Source organism: Gouania willdenowi, chromosome 14 (assembly GCF_900634775.1).
Source record: "Gouania willdenowi chromosome 14, fGouWil2.1, whole genome shotgun sequence".
Lineage (NCBI taxonomy): Eukaryota > Metazoa > Chordata > Actinopteri > Blenniiformes > Gobiesocidae > Gouania > Gouania willdenowi.
The window spans coordinates 18664824-18685773 of NC_041057.1; the positions used below are offsets into that span (position 1 = coordinate 18664824).

A 20950-nucleotide genomic window follows, 5' to 3' on the forward strand; every position below is an offset into this window, starting at 1 on the left:
TTACCTCCAGCCTTCGAGTCCAATCCCACTACAATCGCTTTAAAAAGTCATCCTGCCAAACTCAAGCTGTAACACAGCACACTGAAACATGAACACTAGCTAAAGCCACTCTATTTACACAGTCAGAGTCTGGCATGCACAAATATACACAGGGTGGGGTCATTTTAGTCCGATTTTTGGATTTTCAACTCTTTAAACAGTGGTTCGCCAACTTTTTTGGCTCAATTAGCAATTTCTCTTATTTCTGAATCCAAGTTCCCCCTTTTTTGCTTTGAAAACTATTTAAAAACAACTATAGAGCATAATAATGGAACAAACGAGTGATAACGCACAATTTTAAAGAATCACATTTTGTCAATAAGTGCAAATAAACGCTATTTAGTGTAGTGGTTCCCAACCTTTATTGGATCGTGATCAAGAATTTCTGGTTACCCCAAATACATTTTTTTCTAGAATTACTTTTTGATCACATTTGAGCTCAGATATTTTTTTTTTCGTTGAACTAGATTTATATTTCACAAAGTGACCCTACATGAGGTCCTGACTCCAAGGTTAAAAAACACTGATTTAGTGGCTCCTGAATAGAATTATTTCTATAGTTTTTTTGTTGTTGTTAATTTTCTACTTTCTCTCAAGTACCCCCTGTAGTGCCATTGCGTACCCCTAGGGAAACACGTACCCCCCTTTGAGAAACGCTGCTTTAAAAAGTAGATTTTCCTTTGAATCTAAAACTAGTTTTTGTAAAACTTTCCATTGGAAATGTTTCATGTTTTCTAAATTGACGGTTTGAGAAAAGGTCATTGCACTTTGTCGGTGCTAAAGTAGCTCAGGGTGCACAGTGGAGTGCTGATCATTGGAGGAAATCATGTCACAGTGAAAGGTTTTAGTTTGTGTGACTGCAGTCATGAGCTCTGATGAGTCTCCTGTCGTTTCCATAAGCGTCAGACGGAGCCAGTGCATGATTACAGCTCAGCTTCCCATATCACAGGAGTAACTAAACCCCTAAACTAAACCTGAATACAAATGTTTTTGGGTATAAAGTAGTGCCGTTGATTGATCCAACGCTCAACATTTTAGTCAAACTATTTCAATTTGGTATATTTAGTTGTAAAATGTCAGAGTGACCGCCCTCTATGGGTTGACACCAGGCTATTGCAATTAATTTTTGCTATTGGCTGAGAAAAAGATCATGTGACATTTTGGGACCATCTTGAGTCACAAATAAGCGCAGTTAGCAGGGTATGTACAGTTTTACACGTGCTAACAATTATTAAAATGTTTAAGATGAAGATTTTCCACATTTTACCATTTAAAAAAAGAAATTAAAACCTATATTTTTCATTGATTAGGAAGCCTAACAAGGTAACCAATAGATGGAAAAGAAATTAGATGATAGATATTTGTGTAACTTTTATTAGTTTATATAATTCAGGCTCAGTACTTCTGATTAATTGTAATTGAGAATGCAATTGTAATTGACTTTCTAATGATGAGAAATAATTGTAATTTAATTTTAATTGGAAAGAATGCTGGTAACTGTAATTGTAATTTAACATGGTTAATTGAAATCTGTAATTGACCCAAACAAGCACTGTTAGCCCCGCCCCTTTTCTAACAACTAGCACCTGTGGGCTCTACAATCTGTGCTGAGGAGGTTGGTTTGAGAGACGAGTGAATAGAGGTATATTGAGTAATGAGTAGCTAGTTAGCATAGCATAGATTGTTGGGCGTGTCTTAACCGCTCCAGGAGCCCCGCCCACAATCAAGGCATTTTTTTTAAAATGTCCCTCCTAGTGACGGGTCAGGAGAAAGCAGGGGTTTAGTTACTCTTTAACTAGCTCTCTTCAGTGTAGCTCTATTTGTGCTAAGGTGAGAAATACGTGAAAATTAAGCGCGACGGTAGCTGGATTTCTCCTTTTTTGTCCGAATGCATTTCATGCAAAATGTTTTTTTTTCCCCTTTTAGTTTATTTGTAAAATTCGTAGCAGAAGTGCAATAATCCTATTCTGTGCTTTGATCAGAGAAGTGTTCATTTTTGCTATTCCGTGAATAACATGAAAACAAGCATGTTGCAACCTAGTGGCAGCAACTGTCTATTGCTACTAGAAATAATATGAATAGTAATAATAACAGCGATTCTACAAAACTGAGTTTGTGAGTTTGTCATTATTTGCTGCTTGGACTAATTAGCATGTGTTATTTGTTGTGGAGTTTATTCTGGGGTCACAACACCACAGTCTGGAAGATTCCTCAGTTCATCGCTGCTAATTTAATTCTTCCACTTCCCATCTGCTGCACATGTACAAGCACACTACTAACAATCCCAACTGTGTCAGTTTATTTTCAATTTCAGAAAAGGGATGAGTTGAAGCGGCGCACCAAAGGGCTTTGGTTAAATCTGCTAAAACCATGCAGGTCTTTGTTTACTACTTTGATTTTTGACTAACTGGCTCTCCAGACCCTTCTTCTTATTTTTCATATTAATAATTAGCTGAAGTTGTAGATGTCTATTAAAGGAATGAGATGTTTTAGTTTTGCTTGCCGTAGTTGTGCCATCAATCTTTTCCACTTCCAAACTGTCACCGTCACAGTCACCGTCTCAGTTGATAAAAGCTTTTAACAGTACTGAACGATCAATCTCAATTATGGCTTTTTTTTTTTTTTTTTTAAAAAAGCAAACAATCACACAATGACAGGACGGTGCTAAAAGCGATCAGACCGAAGACGTGGAGGAAACAGTTCCAGGCCTTTGTTAAGGTTTGTGGAGGCAGCAAAAAAAAATGAGTCTTTTTCAATTAATTTGCACCAAAAATGAAAAAAAAAAAAAAAAAAGAATCTACTTGTGAAACAGGATCGGTTTAGCCAAACCAGCCAGAATCTTTGGTACATGTACGGAGATTATTTCCCCAATCATCTCCGGGAAGCTGACCTTAGTGTGAAGGGACTGAGCCTGAACAAAAAGGTCAAATGTAAACTGATGGAGCTTCTTCACCGTCTGAAAGAGAAAAAAACATGATTTTACTACACATTCTTAAAAGAATTGCACACAAGTGACAATTTGGCATATTAAGTAAACGTCAAAATTCAAGAAAATTTGAGCACTACAACATTAAAGTCGTAATATTGCGAGAATAAAATCGTAACTCAATAAACTTTTAATTTTACAAGATTAAAGTATTAATAATAATAATATTTCATCGTTAGTTGTAATATTTTCAGAATTAAGTCGTAATATTTTGAGAATAAAAATAAATACATACAGTCACTCGTGTGTTATGGAGAAAGTGGAGCATTTAGTATACTTTTCATTAGGTTGGACACAAAGTGAAATACTAAGTCTTTCGCCCCAACATCACCACAGTGTTATCATTTTAAGGACTTTAAAGCCACATTTGCAAATGTGTGTTTGTTCAGATGAAAGAATCAGACTGATTTGGAGCAAACTGGCTGGAAGTGGTTGACTTCAGCGCTATCGGTGTTAGTTGCGTTCTCTTGCGTTGCCTTGTGTATGAAATGCGCTATACAGATACATTTGCCTTGCCTTGCCAAATTTGCCTTCAACATGGAATTCTGAGCACTATAACATTATGAGTTTTTAAAAATACGACTTAAAAGTCCAGTATTATGCTATTTTTCACCATTTGTTCTAAGAACCCCAAAAACATACTATTTGAGGTTTATTTTCCCAAACTCGCCTGTTTTCCAGAATTTTAGCCTCTGAAAAGTCACTTTCTGAGCAACTCTACACAAACAGGCTGATTTGCGGCCAGCTTATGCATATTCATGAGTGGGCGTGTCTATGGACAGGACACTAACTTCCTCCTCCCCGCACGGTGACGTAGGGCCAGAGGACAGCCCACCTGGCTGCTTAATAAACACGAGACAGAACGTGGGGGCGGGGCATTCACCTGTACATACATAGACTGTAGAAAATACATAACACTGCGCGAAGGACGCTGAAATGCTCACCTTCGTGGGCGTGTCTGTTTACATGTCAATCACGGCAGAGAGCTTCAAAGTGGGAATGCGTCATCAAATTGGAGCGAGGTGTTTGGGCTCGCCCTGCAGTAAGAAAGGAGTAAATCACCCTCTAACTAACGATTGAGGAAATCAATGAAGAAAACACTTTGGGCATGTGTATGAAGACCTAATAGCACTTTTATGATGTTTAAAGCACAGAAAAGTTGATTTAGGTTAACTTGAGCCCTTTAACAGTCTTTCTTCTCCTCTTCTGACCACAGAAATAATCCATTTAAGACGATAGTCCACTGTTTGGTCAAACCGCTGCGTCGCATTGGGTCACAAACACGTTAGATCAACCCATAAAGGCAATACGAGGCGATGTAACGGCTGCTAAAAATTAAACTGATTGTGAGCGCTCCTGCTGCGCTTTGGATTATCTTTAAACTCAATGTAAAGATATAAACTGTGGTATTAACTGTAATGTGCCTTTGTTATGTTTGTTTTACCTAGTTTAAGAGGGAGGAGCTCGAATTTTTATGTAGGGTAGGAGGAACCAGGATTGTCAGGAGGAGGAGCTTCCCCCTTAAGAGTCATAAGGTGAGAAAAATCCAACTCGCCCGTTTGGAGCTGACTTTTTACAAAATGTGTAATAACAAAGGAGGGAGGAAACAGAACTTTTTCAGCGTTGGCCCTCTGAATGAGGCTAAAAGAAAGTATATCTTTATAAATTGATTTTTTTTCATACTATTGCCCCTTTCATTTTCATAAAATTCTTACTTTATTCTCAAAATATTAGGACTTTAATCTCATAAAATGACGACTTTATTCTCCAAATATTAGGACTTTAATCTTATAGTCCTCAGATTTCTTTGTACTTTAATGTGACCCTATCACGCCATTGTAAATTTAAGACACATGTATTACTACAGTGTCGACTGTGTTTTCTTTCTTTAAGTGGCCTACAAAGCAAAGCCTGTGAAGCTTGTCCAACAAACTCCGAAGTACACACACTGGTTATATTCTCAAAAAGCAATAAAAACACGACATTTAGCCTGATTTATCACCACATCAACCTTAAATTGGTTTTTAACTCATCCTCATGTTACGTAATCTGCACAAGCTTTTGTGAAGTTTTACAGTTACCGCCATCTGTGGATATGTTTATACGCAGGCAACCAACGTTCCGCAGCTTTGTAACACTATCTCACCATTTGTAGCGAGTCGAGGAGTCGTGTGAGCTGGTAGAACCTCTGAGAGCGATTTGCCGCCATCTGATAGTTTATGACGCGGTCCAGTTCGTTGATGTAGGTCAGACGAAGTTCATCAAAGTACTTCTGACTTTTCAGACCTTCGACTGGGACTGAAAACAGAAACAAACCGACATGCTCGGACCAGGGGCAACTCCACTTCCAGCACGACAAAGCATTTGTGAAATGTGGAGTAGATCTTACGGATGCTGAAGAGCAGCAGGGCCTTCATGCACAGGAACTCTTCCTGGGTAATCTGCAGCAGCACAAACTCCTGGGAGAGATGCCTCATCCGTATGCAGTGCTCGTACATGGTGGAAATGTGCATCCGATTTCTACAAATGTAGAAAGGTCGGGGTGAGAAGATGAGAAGGTGATGGATAAATTGCCTCAAACATTGGACATTTACCCTGTAATAAATGACTGTAGAAGGTTAAAATCCTTCTATCCAATAACATTATAGCAATTTTATAGAGAATTTTGCTCGTGCAGCCTTTGATATATGAGGGCACGATGTTAAAAAGACATAAAGCTGTCCCACAGGAACAAGCACTGTAGATTTGTTTAAAGTTTGACGAGATGTGAGTAGATCTCTAATGCTGGGGTAAAGAAGAGGAATAGTCATCAGTTTTGCCGTCCCTTCCAAAATAAGATCATTCCGCCTTTAATATGAAGCAGGAAAAGGAGAGTTTGTGAGGCATTCATCTCATCCTGTGAAGATGAGGCTGACACGAAGCACATCTTAGGAGGCAGAATAGCGGTGTCACTAACAGACCTGAAATTGGAAGAAAAAGCGATGTGACATGGAGCTGGATGTTCTCAGGAAATGAAAGCAGAGCTTGCTGTATGTGTGTGTATAAAGACGGCATTATATGCACGGGCGAGTGTTTAATCTAGTTATTGCAAAGCTTGTGAGCAAGAAAAGAAAGAAAGGGGTTTTAATGTAGATGTCGCAAATGTAATCTCATTGTAAAAGTGAGCGTAGATTTACAGTATTAAACAATCAGCCAGTATTATGACAACTCACATTTAAATAAAGTGTAACATTTGAGTATTTAGTGTCGCTTTAAACACTTTCTACATCCGGCAGTTTGTACTGTACCTCATAGGGTTAGCACCAGGGTTGGGTTCAATTACATTTTTCAGTTACAATTATGTCTTCAATTATCCATGTTAAATTACAATTCAGTTATGATTAGTGATCAGCATTTTTTTCCAATTACAAATAAATTACAATTATTTTTTATCCACAGAAAGTCAATTACAATTAGTTACAATTAATCACAATTACTGAGCCTGAAATAAATCACCTAATAAAATGTAACCTTCCTCTTGTGTTAGCTTTCTGTTAGCATCTTTATAATAACAGGCCCTAAATCAGCTGTAAAATACACTAAAAACAAATATCTATCAACTAATTTATTCCCTTTCTATTGGTTACCTTGTCAGGCTTCCTAATCAATGAAAATATATATTTTAATATTTTTGGTGTGGGCGTTTGAGCCTTTTAAGTCTCAGTGTACCCCTCGATGTAAATTTCTTTTAAATGTTAAAATGTGGGAAAGCTTTATGAATAAGTTAGTAATTGTTAACTACATATGTGTAGAACTGTACATAGAACTGTAACATGGTTCCCCATTTTTGTGTTAAATTATAATTGACAATTCTTTTTCGAATTTTCATGGCAATTACAATTACAAAGTCAATTATCTAAACTCAATTACAATTTAATCACGGTTACGAGAGCAACAGATTTTTAAAATTACAATTACAATTATAATAACGCCATATTTAGAATGAATTATCAATTGCGCAATTACAATAATAATTAACCCCAACCCTGGTTGGCACTAGCAGACCTAAAGAATGTATAAGAAACAATAACAAAAACTAGCTTCAGTGCACGTCACATGTATAATGTACTACACTGAGGCTTTGAATAGCAGCTTCTGTATGTCCTGCTTGTTTTAGCTTAAATGCTACTCTGGCCCATCACAGCTGATTGTAAAGGCTAGCTCGTCACCAGACATTAGCTGTGTTAGAAATGGAATGCTAACGTAGCCTATGTAGTGCGTTCACATTAGATAGTATGGAATACACAAGAAATACCCAGATGTATACTATATCGGGACGTTTTTTAAGTATGCACAGTGGGCACACTAGTCGTACTACACCGCCCCATGATGCATTGTGGGCGGAATGTAAAATGATCCTGAGACCGGCTTCAAGCTAAAAGTCAAAAAGCATCTCTTGTCTACAATTAGTTTTTAACGCTTTTGTAAATAAGGCTCTTATTTTGAAGTTAATTGGAAGTTTTGTCAGTAGCACAATGGCCGGTCTCTAAAATGTTGACATGAAATGTGTTTTCCTGCAAGTTTTATGGATCAAATCAGCAAATGTTGATCTTCTACATGGTCACTTTCTCCCTTAAAATGTTTTCAGAACTTTCAAAGATGGCGAATTATCGGCGATATTTAGCCTCAGCGTGTTTCAGGTTTTTGTCGTCGTAGGTTTGAAATGCATCTTGGGAAACTTGGAAGTATAGTTTAGTGGGGAATGCTCACCATCCTAATCCTCCTAACCATACTTATAGTTTATAGTAGGCAGTGTATACTTTTCAACTGGAATATATAAAATAAAAACAAACCAGAACAAACTGGTGTGTAGTCGTTGATTTTATCTTCATTATCTATGATACATTTTGTGATATTTCATATTGACGTCGATTTATCGTCCAACCTTTAGTAATAACGTTAGAAAACAATGCAGTAGATCAAATCATCTGCTCATTTGTTTATCAATAATTCAAATAACTTTATTTTGAAATGGTAACATTTTTGCAACAATGGTTTTTTTCTGTAAAATACATGAGACCAAAACTTATTTTATTGTTTCTGTAAGAATCATTTAAATACATTGAATGTGCAATGTTTTCATCACATGACTTTCTCTCTTTTTTTATAAGAATGCAATGGATTTATTTATATATATATATTAATAAGGCTCTTTATAAATATCCACTGTGAGGTGTGACAAACAACTATTAAAAGTATTACCATCACTTATTTTCCTTATTTAAAATATGTTGTTATTTTGATTAAGGTCTTATATAATATAATTGTGCTGTTTGAAATCGAGCTCATTGGCTGTGGAAAGGTCCAACCTTAGTGTAACTTGTGGGTTTTTTTGTTAACTGACAATGTAATTACGCTCGGGCAACAGACGGTGATTTCACAGCTTCATATTAGTTCCCTGCTGCCTCTGGCTTTGTGAATTATTCCCATTAAACCCAGCGCTCCACATTGGATCGACCTAAGGCCGCAGTTTAGAAATACACCTGCACTTTTGTATAGAAAAAGCCTGTATCTCTGTCAGTCCCTAATTTGTCCTCCAATTACCACGGCCGCTCTTGGGGTTTTAACTATTTTCAAAGCACGGGTCTGAATTGGAAAAAGGATTGTAAGCAAGATGACAAGGAGCACTTTAGTCCATTTACACTTTCTGCTCACATCTCTTTCAGTTACCGTAGCTTAAATGGTCCACGTTTTACGCTGATGTGGACTCGCCTTGGCCCCAATTTAGCCCTGGTAATACACGCGAGCTGCAACCCCAGCACCGGGCTTTAGAAAACAAAAGCGGCAAATCAACCTCCATCAGGGTGTTTAAGTTCCTCTTATAACAACTCAAATTTATTTATTAAACCAAAGTGCAGCAAAGCAGCGGTGACACAATAATTGAACAATTTCTCAGCAAATATTTCTAAATCCTTCATCTACTGGGACGGAGTAATGGCGTCATTATGAAACGTGTTAAAACGGTGGAGATTTGACCATAATGTTATACTTAATAAAATAAGTAAGGTGAGGAACTTTTTTTTTTTATTTGGTAAAGGTTTTGTTCTCTATCTTTGTTATCCTATATAGTCAAATAGTATGAAGTCCAGCAATGTGCAAACATAGCAGCAAGATTCATAGACTGCTGTGACAGGAAAAGGAACTCTAATGATCCCAGATATCAGGTTTAGGCACAAGGACTAACCCCTTCCCTCTGTTCATGGCCATCATCATCAACTCTTCCCCACCCCTTCCATTGTCCTACCCTGACTCCCTCTTCCCTGTTCCTTTCCCCCTCACCTAGGTGTAACACTGTAATAAAGTGTTTCTTACCCTTCCTTAGGGAGGGCTGGTGATTGTCACAATTATGCAATAAAATAAATTGATTTATTTAATTGCACTAATAAAACATTCATTGCACTTCCTGTAGTGTTGACCTCTGACAGCATGTGCAGACAAGGTTAAAATAAAAATCCCCCATAGATCCTATAGTCTCACTACATGTATGTATTGTATATATTGAAGATGTCCCGATAGTACTTTTTCCACTTTCGATACGATACTGATATTTCATCCTTGCATAGTGAACGGTACCGATATCGATGCTTGATCAAGTTGATGTCACTCAAACAGAGAACAATAGTCAGCAACAGTAGGCATTAGAAAAACTGACCCATTTATTATGAACCAATTGCTTACAAACATTTTAACCTTCAACATAATATCTACAGTATTCTACAATTGAATCAATATAAAATAATATATATCGGAGATTTTAGATTTTAGCCTCGGTGTTTCGCGGATTTTTTTACAGTGGAATTTTGGATGCAATTTGCGTGCGTTCACACACCAGCGACACATCCAACTCTGTGAGTTTCACTGCCTGCTGAAGCGAGGAGCTGTGCTCCTTTTTCTCCTCTCATAAACATAAACCACCAGTGAAAAAAGCCGGTGTGATAAGCGTCTAATGCTATGCTAGCTCAGTGCTACAAAGAGAACCTGCTACTACCACCTCCTCGCTGATTCTCTTCCAAGCCTAATCCTTCCTAGTCCAGTCCCGGTTATAAAGGCCGTGTCATACAGCTCCAGGTGGCCACACACAGCTTCTACTCCATGGTTGAACAGGCGAACAGACCTGTGTCCGTGTTGACGGCCTGACGTCATCGTCAATACAGACTCTGAATGCGTTTGGCATCAATGTCTGATCACTAGTAGTGTGACTCTGAAGTGCTGTATGTTTAAAAACAGGTTTATGTTTTAAAATCTACGAAGGTTTGAACTTTGAGAGTGTTTAAACAAGAGAGACATGTTAATTCCTGTCTGAGAAAAGTGTATAAAGTGTGTGGTGAGGGGTTTTACAGCCTTAAAACATGTATAATAATTGTAAAAAATAAAGCTGACTACTTCGCGGATTTCGCCTATTGCGAGTTATTTTTAGAACGTAATCCCCGTAATAAACGAGGGACTACTGTTTTCGTTTTCTGGCTGATATTGGACCGATATCCGATATCAATATCGGATTGGGACACCCCTAGTATATACAAATAGTCTGCCCATTCAAGTATACTTAAGTGTTTGTGTACATGTATGTATATATGTTTGTACTGTGTGTATACTCTATATGGATATATGTAGAACTCTGTGCAAAACCTTTTCCCCCTTTTACAACACTTACAAGTTAATTGTAAAATTAGTTAAATACATATAGAGCGAACCCCTATTTTTATTTTATTCTTTCGCACAACACAAATGTTGCTATTTTTAATTTTTATTCTTTATGTGTGTACATCGTGCTATGTCACACTTGCTTTGGCAATATAAACTAGTTTGTCATGCCAATGAAGCTGTTTGGAATTGAAATGAATTACTATAAACTGATGTGATCCAGGCTAGTTTCTGTTGTAATATAATATTTATTGATTTATTATATATAAATCAATTATAAAGAATAATCGTAATGTTTTTCGGAAATGACTTGCATCACCAGTAATAAACAATAGGACCTGTTTGTTTGTCAGTAGTAAATAAAGCATTCCCTTTGGTAAAAAAAAAAAAGTCACAATCTGCTGGTGCATCAATTCTGACAACAAGCAACAACAAAATAATTAAGATCCTCCACTTCATGGAATAGTTTATGTCTAATTTCGCTGAAATACTCTAATTATTGCACTCCCGAATGCTCAGTTCAAGTAACTACTTTTAATTGGTTTGTTTTTTTTAAATTGCCTTCGATGCAGTTTAGAGATTGCGGCGCACAGACGCTCTTCTTTCATCCCTCCTCCTTTTCTTTAAATGCACAAATGCAGTCATTCCAACCATGTGTGGAATAGTGTGCAGACAGATGTTACCCTTAGAAGAAAAAAAAAAAGTGGATTTCAAACGCCCACAATTATTCCTCTGTTCTGCCTTTTAAAGAAGAAAACACCTGCAGACCAACAGCAACAGACAGAAATTAGTGTATTAGTATATATAGGCAAAAAATATACAGCTTAAAGTGACATAATAGCTGTATTTGTTGTATAATTATAATAATTATAATGAAATATTAGCACTGATTCTCAGTATTTCCTTCCCATAGCAGGGGCAGTAAACGTTAAACTAGTATTCCATTGCTGTAACCATTAGTATTCCCACTATCACTTGCACAGACCTCACTATTGTTGCTGCCGGGAATACTCGCATTCAGACCTGAATCCCCTTCACATCGCAGGGCCAAGAGAGTCTAAATGCTGAAAAATGTTCCCTCGCTTTAATTTCAAACTAACAAAAGAACATCTAAGGAGGAAATTGGGTGAGCATGGTACTAAAAAGCTCGCAACCATTTTTAGTCCACTTTTCTGGAAAATCAAAATGTGGCGAGAGAGAGAGAAGAGAGAGAGAGACATGTTTTGGTCTGTGACTATAATGAGCAGCAAAGCACATTGGTCGCCCTGTAATGAAATCCTTTTAGAGCCATAATTGAATAGAAAAAAAAGATACATACTCATTGAACACAAGGTCCGGGGCAAAGTAGAGCATCCTCCCGTCGGCATTCTTATAGGATCGCCATCCTAAGCCAAACACCATCACCCCCATCCATGAGTGCTGGATCACCGTCATCTGGTCATCTACGTGTAGATTTCTAAACCCTGGGAGCAAAAACTTTCACTTTTTAATTTGATGACAAACATCATTTGACTTTGTCGGTAAACGTGCAAAGGTTACTGAACATTTAAAAATGGTCAGTTTTCATAAAACCATATGTGGTTCAAACCCCTTCAGATATTTAACCTGAGGCCATGTACCCCCTACTCCTGCACACTTGAAAAACATAATAATGTAACGTCATGTATAGAATGTAGCCCTACAGGGAAAAATGTCTCTGAATCTTAGCTATACTTTTGAAAACGTCTCATTCAGAATGATCACTTGTTTGTAGGGGTGTGACGGGATCTCGTGCCACGAGATATCGCGAGATTAAACTCGACAAGATCTCTCGGCGCGTTAAAAATCTGTCTCGCGAGATTTTTCTTTTTTTTTTTTTTTTTTGTGAGCTATCCAAACTTCTATTTGTGACCTGTGGGGGCAGTAATGCGCCTTTAATACGTCTAGCCTGCCAGAACCTAAAGTAGGACAAGGAAAAGAAGAAGAAGAGGACGACGAGTACATTTTAGTTCTAGTTTCATTTTGTGGAAGAAGTTAATAATCAGTTAAAAGGAGTGTAGAGTTGCAGCATGTTGTCAATGACATACTTGGTCATGCTCTGTTTGCGCTATTTGCACTCTGTATTGACAGAATAGAACTTTGATTTGGTTTTGCACATACTGTAATATTGTTTGCACTTGAAAAAAGGACGAAATGTATCATTTTATCCATTTTATATTAACACTCATAAGCTTTAGTTTGAATTTGTGGAAGAAGTCGTTTATTAAAAGCTCATGCTTACATCATGCATGTAAAGAGTTGTAATAAAACATTTCAAAATGCATGTGCAACTCGGTTAAATAAAGTTTGTCGGTCCAGTCATATATTTTGTTATTGCAGTTTTCTTAAAATCTCGTCTGTTGAGTGTATCGTTACACCCCTTGCATTTTCAATGATGAACACATCTCTTTGGAAAATTAATGAAGCAATCATTTGTTGATTGAATATAGCAGTAATACAACATATTCATCACCATGAAACAACTCACTACAATTTTAAAAGGAACTGCGAGGTTGAGAGGATGCACAAAACTGTTTGAATTTCATATTTGCGCTTTTTTGATTAGATTGTTTCTTTATGTAATTTGTGGAAATGCATGGAGGCTCCTGACTGCTGCTTGATTTATATTCATTTCCAATGTTATCGCACTGTTTTTTTCTCATCCTATTCATGTACCCCCATGACAATTTGCGTACCCCACTTTGGGAACCAAGGACTTAGAGTAAGGATGTAAATAAACAGTTGTCAGAACCCAAATTGTTTGTTGAAGTAAAAGTTTAGATACTTGTCCTTTAATGTACTCAGATAAAAAGTTACTACAAAGTAGAGGTTCACCTACTTCATTTTAGTAAAAGTTGAAAAGTAGATTTTTAAGAATTTAGAGCATGCTGAGCGCACCGAGCAGAGTGACGGAGCGCATGTCGGGTGTGCTTATTGGACCTGGGGCGGAGGGGCAGGGAAGAACGCGCCGAGCGGAGTGAGAGAGCGTACACGCGCAGCGCTGCTCCCGGTATCAGCTGCAGTCTGTGAGAGAGGCTTTTTTGACTCTTTTGCAATGGCTCCCTATAGCTTTAAATAAATATTGAAATAGAGAGTTTTTATTTTCTTACAGGGGCTATTAATGAGTTAAAGAGTTCAGAGGCTCTTACAAGACGTGTCTGCTTGGTAATATTCAACCGTCTTGTAAAAAATATAAGTAATTTTGAAGCTACATTCTGCAATTCAGTAATATAAAATCAAACTATGTTGCAATGAAGTCATAAATATAACATAAAATGCACAATCTTTTTTATCATAAAGGGCAACAGCTAAACGTTTGATTAATCATTCATTTTATGTTAAAAGCAACATAAATAGTTACATTTTGGCTAAGGACAGTTATGGTACATTATGAAGCTACATGTTGCTATGAAATCACACACATTATGAAGCTATGTTTTGCAATAAAACGCTGTGCTGCTGCCTGCTCGAGATGCGGGGGAGGGGCGGCGACGAAAGGTCAGAGGCGTTTCCAGGAGGTGGGGGCGTTCCTAGGAGGACTCAGGCGAAGTTACACCTAAAATGGATGCCGTCAGAGTTTTTAAAGATTACTCAAACATACATGAATGAGCCACGGCAACACTCCAGGCATGTTTTTAATGAGGGAATGACATAGTAACATGTTATAAATGTTGAAAAAGTCGATTTTACATAATACCCCCCTTTTAAATCCCTGGTAGGATAACTAAACCAACAAAAACACTATTCTGGAAGAAAATAGAGATTTTAATTGTGTGGGAACAGATTTGTTTAACCGCCAATGTGCCGGTTAAATATGCATGCTTCATGTGTGGCAAGAAATTAGCAATTAGCATGTGTTGACCACATGATCATGTGTTATCAAAATCTTCTTCATATAACATTGTGTTCATGTAAACTGAGATGCGTAAGAATTTGAAGATGCATACTGTTTTGTTGTTATTTCTTGATGTATTTATTTTATTTTATTTTAAGGTGTCATTTACACGATTAATGTAAATCAAATCAAATGAAATCAAACATTATTCTATATCATTTTTGTGAGATGAGGCAAAATGGTTCCTTGAATTCCATGGGGTGAAACGTTGCAGATGCTAAGTTATGCTACTGTTAAGTGAATTAAAGCATTTCTGCAAAATTAAAGAACCAAAATCCATGTAACCTGTTGTTATGCTTTGCTGTTACTTTAAAACATTTTTGTTACGTCGTCTTTTAAATTTATATAAAAGAAATGACCTGTTATTTCTGCCACTGCTTCTTGCAACAACAAAAAAAGGTGCGACCAAATTCTGTGCTGTTGTGACCAACGGGGAAAGTTGGTCGCACCAGTGCCACCACTGGAAAATTTTTGCAGAGCCCTGAAAATACTATTTTCCTACGTTGTTCTGTTCTTAACACGGATGAGTCAACGGAAACCTTTTCACACCACAGACTCTTTTTGTGAAAAATCTGAAATAAAAAAAAAAAGCGCTCACACACTTGGTTACGAGAAAAACCCTGGAAAGTTTATTATCTCCCTGAGCTCATTCTCAGACAGATTTCCTCACACTACTTCCATGAGAAGCACACTGTACAGTATGTTGGAAATAAATACAAGACAGAAACTAAGTAATTTATTGTAGAATTTCACACAACTTAGTTACATTTTAGGCAGTGCTGAGAATAATCAGCCTCTCTTGTTAGGTTTTCTCATACCAAATGTATATATTGTGATATAAAATGCGTGTTCCCAGAGCTGCTGAAGGTTAATAAATGCTTTTGTGCACTTTAATCTTTAATCAGTCTTGGCCTCACACTGTCACACTACAGCAGTGATTTATTTGTTTTATTCTTAACTATTACACATGTTTTATATACTGTATAAACATATATTTCTGACTTCATGATTGACATAAGCTTATTAAAATTTACATTTGTGGAGATTTTGGGCCCTATTCTCCCATCTGGACTCAGGCACTTTTTTACGCGCCTCTCTCCTGCGCGTATTCTCCGGTCCAGGCTTGCGCGTAAATCAACCAAAAGTGCGTTGTCTGTGAATGATCGCGGTCTGAAGCCAAGGAGGCGGACTGAGCCAAATCACCGAACATGGAGTTTTACAAACGCTTGTAAATATCACTGAAATCCATGAAAATAATAAAACGCACTTTTAATTTGAAAGGCCTTCGTTGTAAACAATGTAACCAGTTGATTTGATCAGATTACTGCAGTGTGAGCCACAGTTAAAGTCTCTCTTTTCCCCCTCATATTAACGCCAGATTAACATTTGTGAAGAAAACCTGATTTTATTAACTTTTTACATGCCTGCATTCAGAAAATGATCAGCGCCCAACAGTCATCATCATCATCTGTCATCAATATTTCACTTGTTATTTACTCTTGCAGTGGATCAAACTGTGTTAAGATAGTTAGACATTAGTCTTTTTTTTTTTTTTTTTTTTTTTCTCTTGTCTGCACATGCTGTCAAAGGTCAACACCACAGGAAGTGCAATCATTATGAGACAGCAATGCATATTTTGTTATTGCAATAAAATACATTGATTTATTTTATTGCTTAATTGTGACCATCACCAGCCCTCCCTAAGGAAGGGTAAGAAATATTTTATTATAGGGAGGATATAAAAAGGGAGAGCAGTGTTACACCTAAGTGGAGGGGGAGGGGGAAGGGGAGGGGAAAGGGAGCAGGGAGGAGAGACTCAAGACAGGAAATAGAAAAGGTGGGGAAGAATAGAAGAATAGCATATGTGCAAAAAAAAAAAAAAAAAACGCTACTGCAAGCCCAGGAACTGCCCTGGGCCCGCAGATGCAGCCAGGCCAGCAGAAAGAGCGTGTTAAGATAGTTAGACATTAGTCTGAGGTCTGTCAGAGTTTCATTGTATCGAGCTGCAGCAGGAGACGCGCGCACCGCGGCACACACAGCTGATCAGCTCCGCAACCTAGCTCTCACCACCTTCCAGAACAAGGAGTTGGCGGCAAGGGTAAAATATAATGAAATGTAACACATTTTGTCCCGTTTAGAACTGGTAAATGTGAACATATTAGTAATGGTGATGGTCAGTCCTTTGGCGTGCTTGTGTTACTTTGGATAGATTCTTTCTGGGGGTCTCTTCTGCAATATTATGAGTCCTTCTGGCTTAAATTGTAACTGAGTCCAAACTTCTAGTGCAATGTAATGTTTCACCTTATCGGGGCGCTGCACTTATTCCAGGTTCAGAAGCGCGTAAGAGGAAAATAACTTAAGCAGATGAGAGAATACGCGCAAGACCAGATTTGAATGGGAACGCCCACATTTCAGGGCCGCTCCGCCCACAGTGTGTAACTAGGATGGAGGTGCGCAGTGACTGTGCGGCTTTTTTTTTTTTTACTTTCATGCACGTGAGAATAGAGCCCTATGGGAAAAGTGACAGACCTGCTGTTATGAGGTCACACTAAAACAATTACTAAATTAAAACTACTACAGTAACATTTATAACAAGAAGACATAACCATCAACATCCCCCGCCAGATTGGTTGTCATTAAAACTCACAACCTTTTCCTAAATGTCCTAAATCTAAGAACTTAGATGTATATATAAGAAAATATTATCACATCAAAATCTAAAATTACTAACTATCTTAAACGGTTTGTAAGAAAAGCTGTCCCCTTTGAAGACACCTCAAACAGAGTAAATAAAAACGTAGCAAGGGCAATAACTCCGGAAGAAATATTTGCGCGCTTCTCATTTTCGAACTCCATCAAGGTATTGATACCTTGAAGCCACACACTGAATTTGGTTATCGTATTTTAAACAGTTTCTGAGAAAAGCTGTCCCCTTTAACTCGGACGGACAGACGGAGCTTGAACCTATATGCCCCTCCCACACTTTGTGGCGGGGGATGATAATGAAAAGATCAAAGACATTTCAGCCATCAACTTATTGGCACCCCTATGTGAGTAATGGGCTGATTTCTAACATACTACTCATACTAAGTCTGATGTGAAATTAGTATGTAGTGAGTTCTCAATAGATAGTATGGAGAGATTGAGTACCAGAGAAATACCCAGATGTATACTATATCGAGACTAGGGATGTCCCAATACAACTTTTTCTTTTCCGATATGATACCAATATTGCAGCCTTGCGTATCATCCGATATCAATAATGATCCGATATCAGCATGAATCATACATCGTTACTTTTTTAAAGTCAAACAGAGAACAACAGTCAGCAACAGTAGGTATGAGAAAAACTGACCATTTATTAATAACCAATTGGTTACATAATGTTTAACCTTCAACATACTACCTACAGTATTCTACAATTGAATAAAATAAATAAAAAATTAATTGAAAAAACAACAACAAAAAAAATTTGGAAAATCCGGAAATTCGAATTTGATATCCGATATTTGTTTTCAGGCTAATATCGGATCAGGACACCCCTAATCAGGACATTGCCTAAAGTGGGCACATTAGTCATAACCCATAATGCATTGCGAGCAGAACGTGAAATGGTCCTGTGACCAGCTTCAAGCTAAAAATCAAACATCCCCTTTTCAAAACAAAAGCATCTGTTCTTTTTTTAATGCTTTTCTAAATAGGGCTCTTGTTTTAAAGTTAACCAGAGGTTTTATCAGTAACACAATGACAGGTCTCAGAAGTTCTCCAAAATGTCGACATGAAACGCGTTTTCCGCGAGTTTTATGGATCAAATGACCACATGTTGATATTCTACTTGGTCACTTTTTCACTTTAAAATGTTTTTAGAACTTTCAAAGGTGGAGAATCAACAGAGATAATTAGCCTCAGTGTGCTTCTGGTTTTTGTCTTTCAGTGTGTAGCGTATAGTATGTTAGTATGTGATTTCAAACACAGCCACGGTCCCACCCTGCTCACCCCAATGACAATTATCTAGCTCCGTCATTTAGTTCAGCCTAGAAAACAGAGCCAATATTGAAAACAGAAGGAATGCTACTTTCCATTCAGACTGAGACATCCATTTGTCCCAAAATAATAAACTGTGTACTAAGTTTTAAGTAATCTTCCAACATAAAGTCACTTTGGTTCTGCTTTTGTTTCCACGTTGTATAGCTGCTTTACATTACACAAAGACAACACTAATATTACCGTTATTTACTGATACTCAGCTGTGATAAAGAGTTGGTTTGGTCCAGTTGATGCCACTTGTATGTGCATCATGAGGCTGGTACCGGCTCTGAGCCAGGAAAACGCCTGAATAAAATGCTGGGTTACCAGACGCAAACATAAACTTTGGGGCTAACAGGAAACAATGAAAATGGGGGGGAAAAACTGAAGAATGAGAGAATTGGAGAAAAAGGAACCGGTTCCTAGACCTGGTCTGCAGAATGCACGATGCATCCTCTCCTTGTCAGCCGCCTTCCCTTGGATGAATTAAGGGCTGAAAAAATGCATACTGGGAATCTAGGTCACTCTCCAGTTACACCATGAGCCACCAAGCAAAGAGAAACCCCTGATGAACTCAAACAGAGAAAAAAGAATCTAATATTACCCAAAACTTTGTCCAAACTGGGAAAAAAGTGTAAAAATACTTTGAAATTTTAATCCAAATTCACTGTAATAACGGAAACTCTACAAACAGACCAATGTAGTTAGTTATATAGTTTTAGTGAATCAGTTTATTGGAATTATTTCAGTGTTTGTCCATCACACATTTTACCTCACATTTGTGCTTTTAACACGGGGCCTGAAATTTACTCTGCTTTCATTAAAGGTTTGTGTATAAATGCACAACACTGACTTGTGTCATATATACATGTCTCGCCTTTTACAGCCGTTTCTTCTTGGGCAGTCATGTGATCCCTGGATTTGATATTCATAATAGCTGTTGATGTAATAGCAGACGATTCTGCAGCCAGATCTCTGACATATGTGCACATTTCTTTAAAGTGTCAGCTTAGCACATTAAACCCATAATTGGTGAGAAAAAAAAGTTCTCGGCTCATAGAAATGAATATTTCATATCAAATTGTATTCAAAGCTGCTTCTTTTTTTCTGGTGCAGTAGAGCAACAATAAAAGTAGATTAATAATCTCAATAATGCATGAGCAGACGGCAATAACGTGTTTTTTTTTTTTTATTATTATTCAAAAAAATGTCTTTTAAAATTCCCCATTGTTTAACAGATGTTACATGAGCGCTAAAAGCCAGTGAGTGATTGTGTTTTACCAAAATAAAAGCCTCCCATTTTTTAAAAGGCACATTTGCTTAAATTACAGTAAACAGCACAATGCCTTAAAAGAAACCAAACTAATTCCTGCCCCTGCAACGGATTGTTTAACAATGAATGTTATTCCCAGATAATGAAGTCAGTATTACCTGCAGCTCTGTCTGACAGCTGATTGTCAGCTTTGTTTGCAAAGCTGGTGCAGGAATAATAACTCGAGCACTACAATAAATCATTAGTTACAATTTGCACACTGTTTTTTATTATTATTATTATTATTATTTGAGGTGTGACCATCTTCATTCCTCTCCTGCTGCTTAATAGATACTAGAAGATTATCACTACAACTGGCACGAGTGCCGTACTCTCTTTTTGGAATTACAGTCGTATTGTATAACGCACATTAAATGTGGCTTCTTATGCTGAAAAGAAAATTCCTCTTTCTTCTAATTTAATTCTGATTTAGTGTATTCTGTTTCAGTACTGAATGGGGTGTCAGTTTAGTTCTGGAAACAAATAGAAACCAGTTTGATCTCCTGTGGGCTGCACGTTACAGGCAGGAAAAGGAGCAATTTCAACATTATTTCCCCCGAGTTTTCATTTTCACATATAAATGATTTATGTATGTATGTATGTATGGAAGGCACCAACAATATCCAAGCAATAAGTGACAGATATCAGTCCCTGCAGGATCTACACGGAACTTTCCTTGATTCTGTGACCAGTTTGGAAACATTATGAGGAATAATTTGAGGAAAATTGTAGTGTTTTGGAAGAAATTTAGTTCTTTCAACAATTTCAGAGTTAAAAAAACAGCCATTACGTGATAAAAGCATGGAAAGACTGTGGGCCCTGGCATATATTGTAGATTTTCTTTGAATTTGTATATTTGGAGGAGCTGAGATATCTACAACTCAAATAGTTGGTCATTCCTCTCAGTTTTCTCTGTACTATTTGTATGTAAACTACTAAAAATAGCTGCACCATGTGCCAATGCTACTGAGGCGTAATGTAAGTCACATCT

At 37.4% G+C, this 20950-nt stretch overlaps 1 protein-coding gene across 2 annotated transcripts in view; it reads right to left on the reverse strand.

Moving 5' to 3' along the window:
• Window positions 1–545: 545 nt before the first annotated feature.
• ar (androgen receptor) overlaps window positions 546–20950 on the reverse strand; it is a 42696-nt gene continuing 22291 nt past the window's right edge. The window contains exons 5-8 of one of the 2 annotated variants that reach the window (XM_028466106.1): window positions 12027–12171; window positions 5415–5545; window positions 5172–5323; window positions 546–2995 (exon numbers count right to left, since the gene is read on the reverse strand). In XM_028466106.1, coding sequence (XP_028321907.1) covers window positions 2837–2995; window positions 5172–5323; window positions 5415–5545; window positions 12027–12171 — 587 coding nt within the window. In that variant the 3' untranslated portion in view covers window positions 546–2836. The remainder of the gene's footprint in view (window positions 2996–5171; window positions 5324–5414; window positions 5546–12026; window positions 12172–20950) is intronic. The other variant, XM_028466107.1, reaches the window with a different exon arrangement.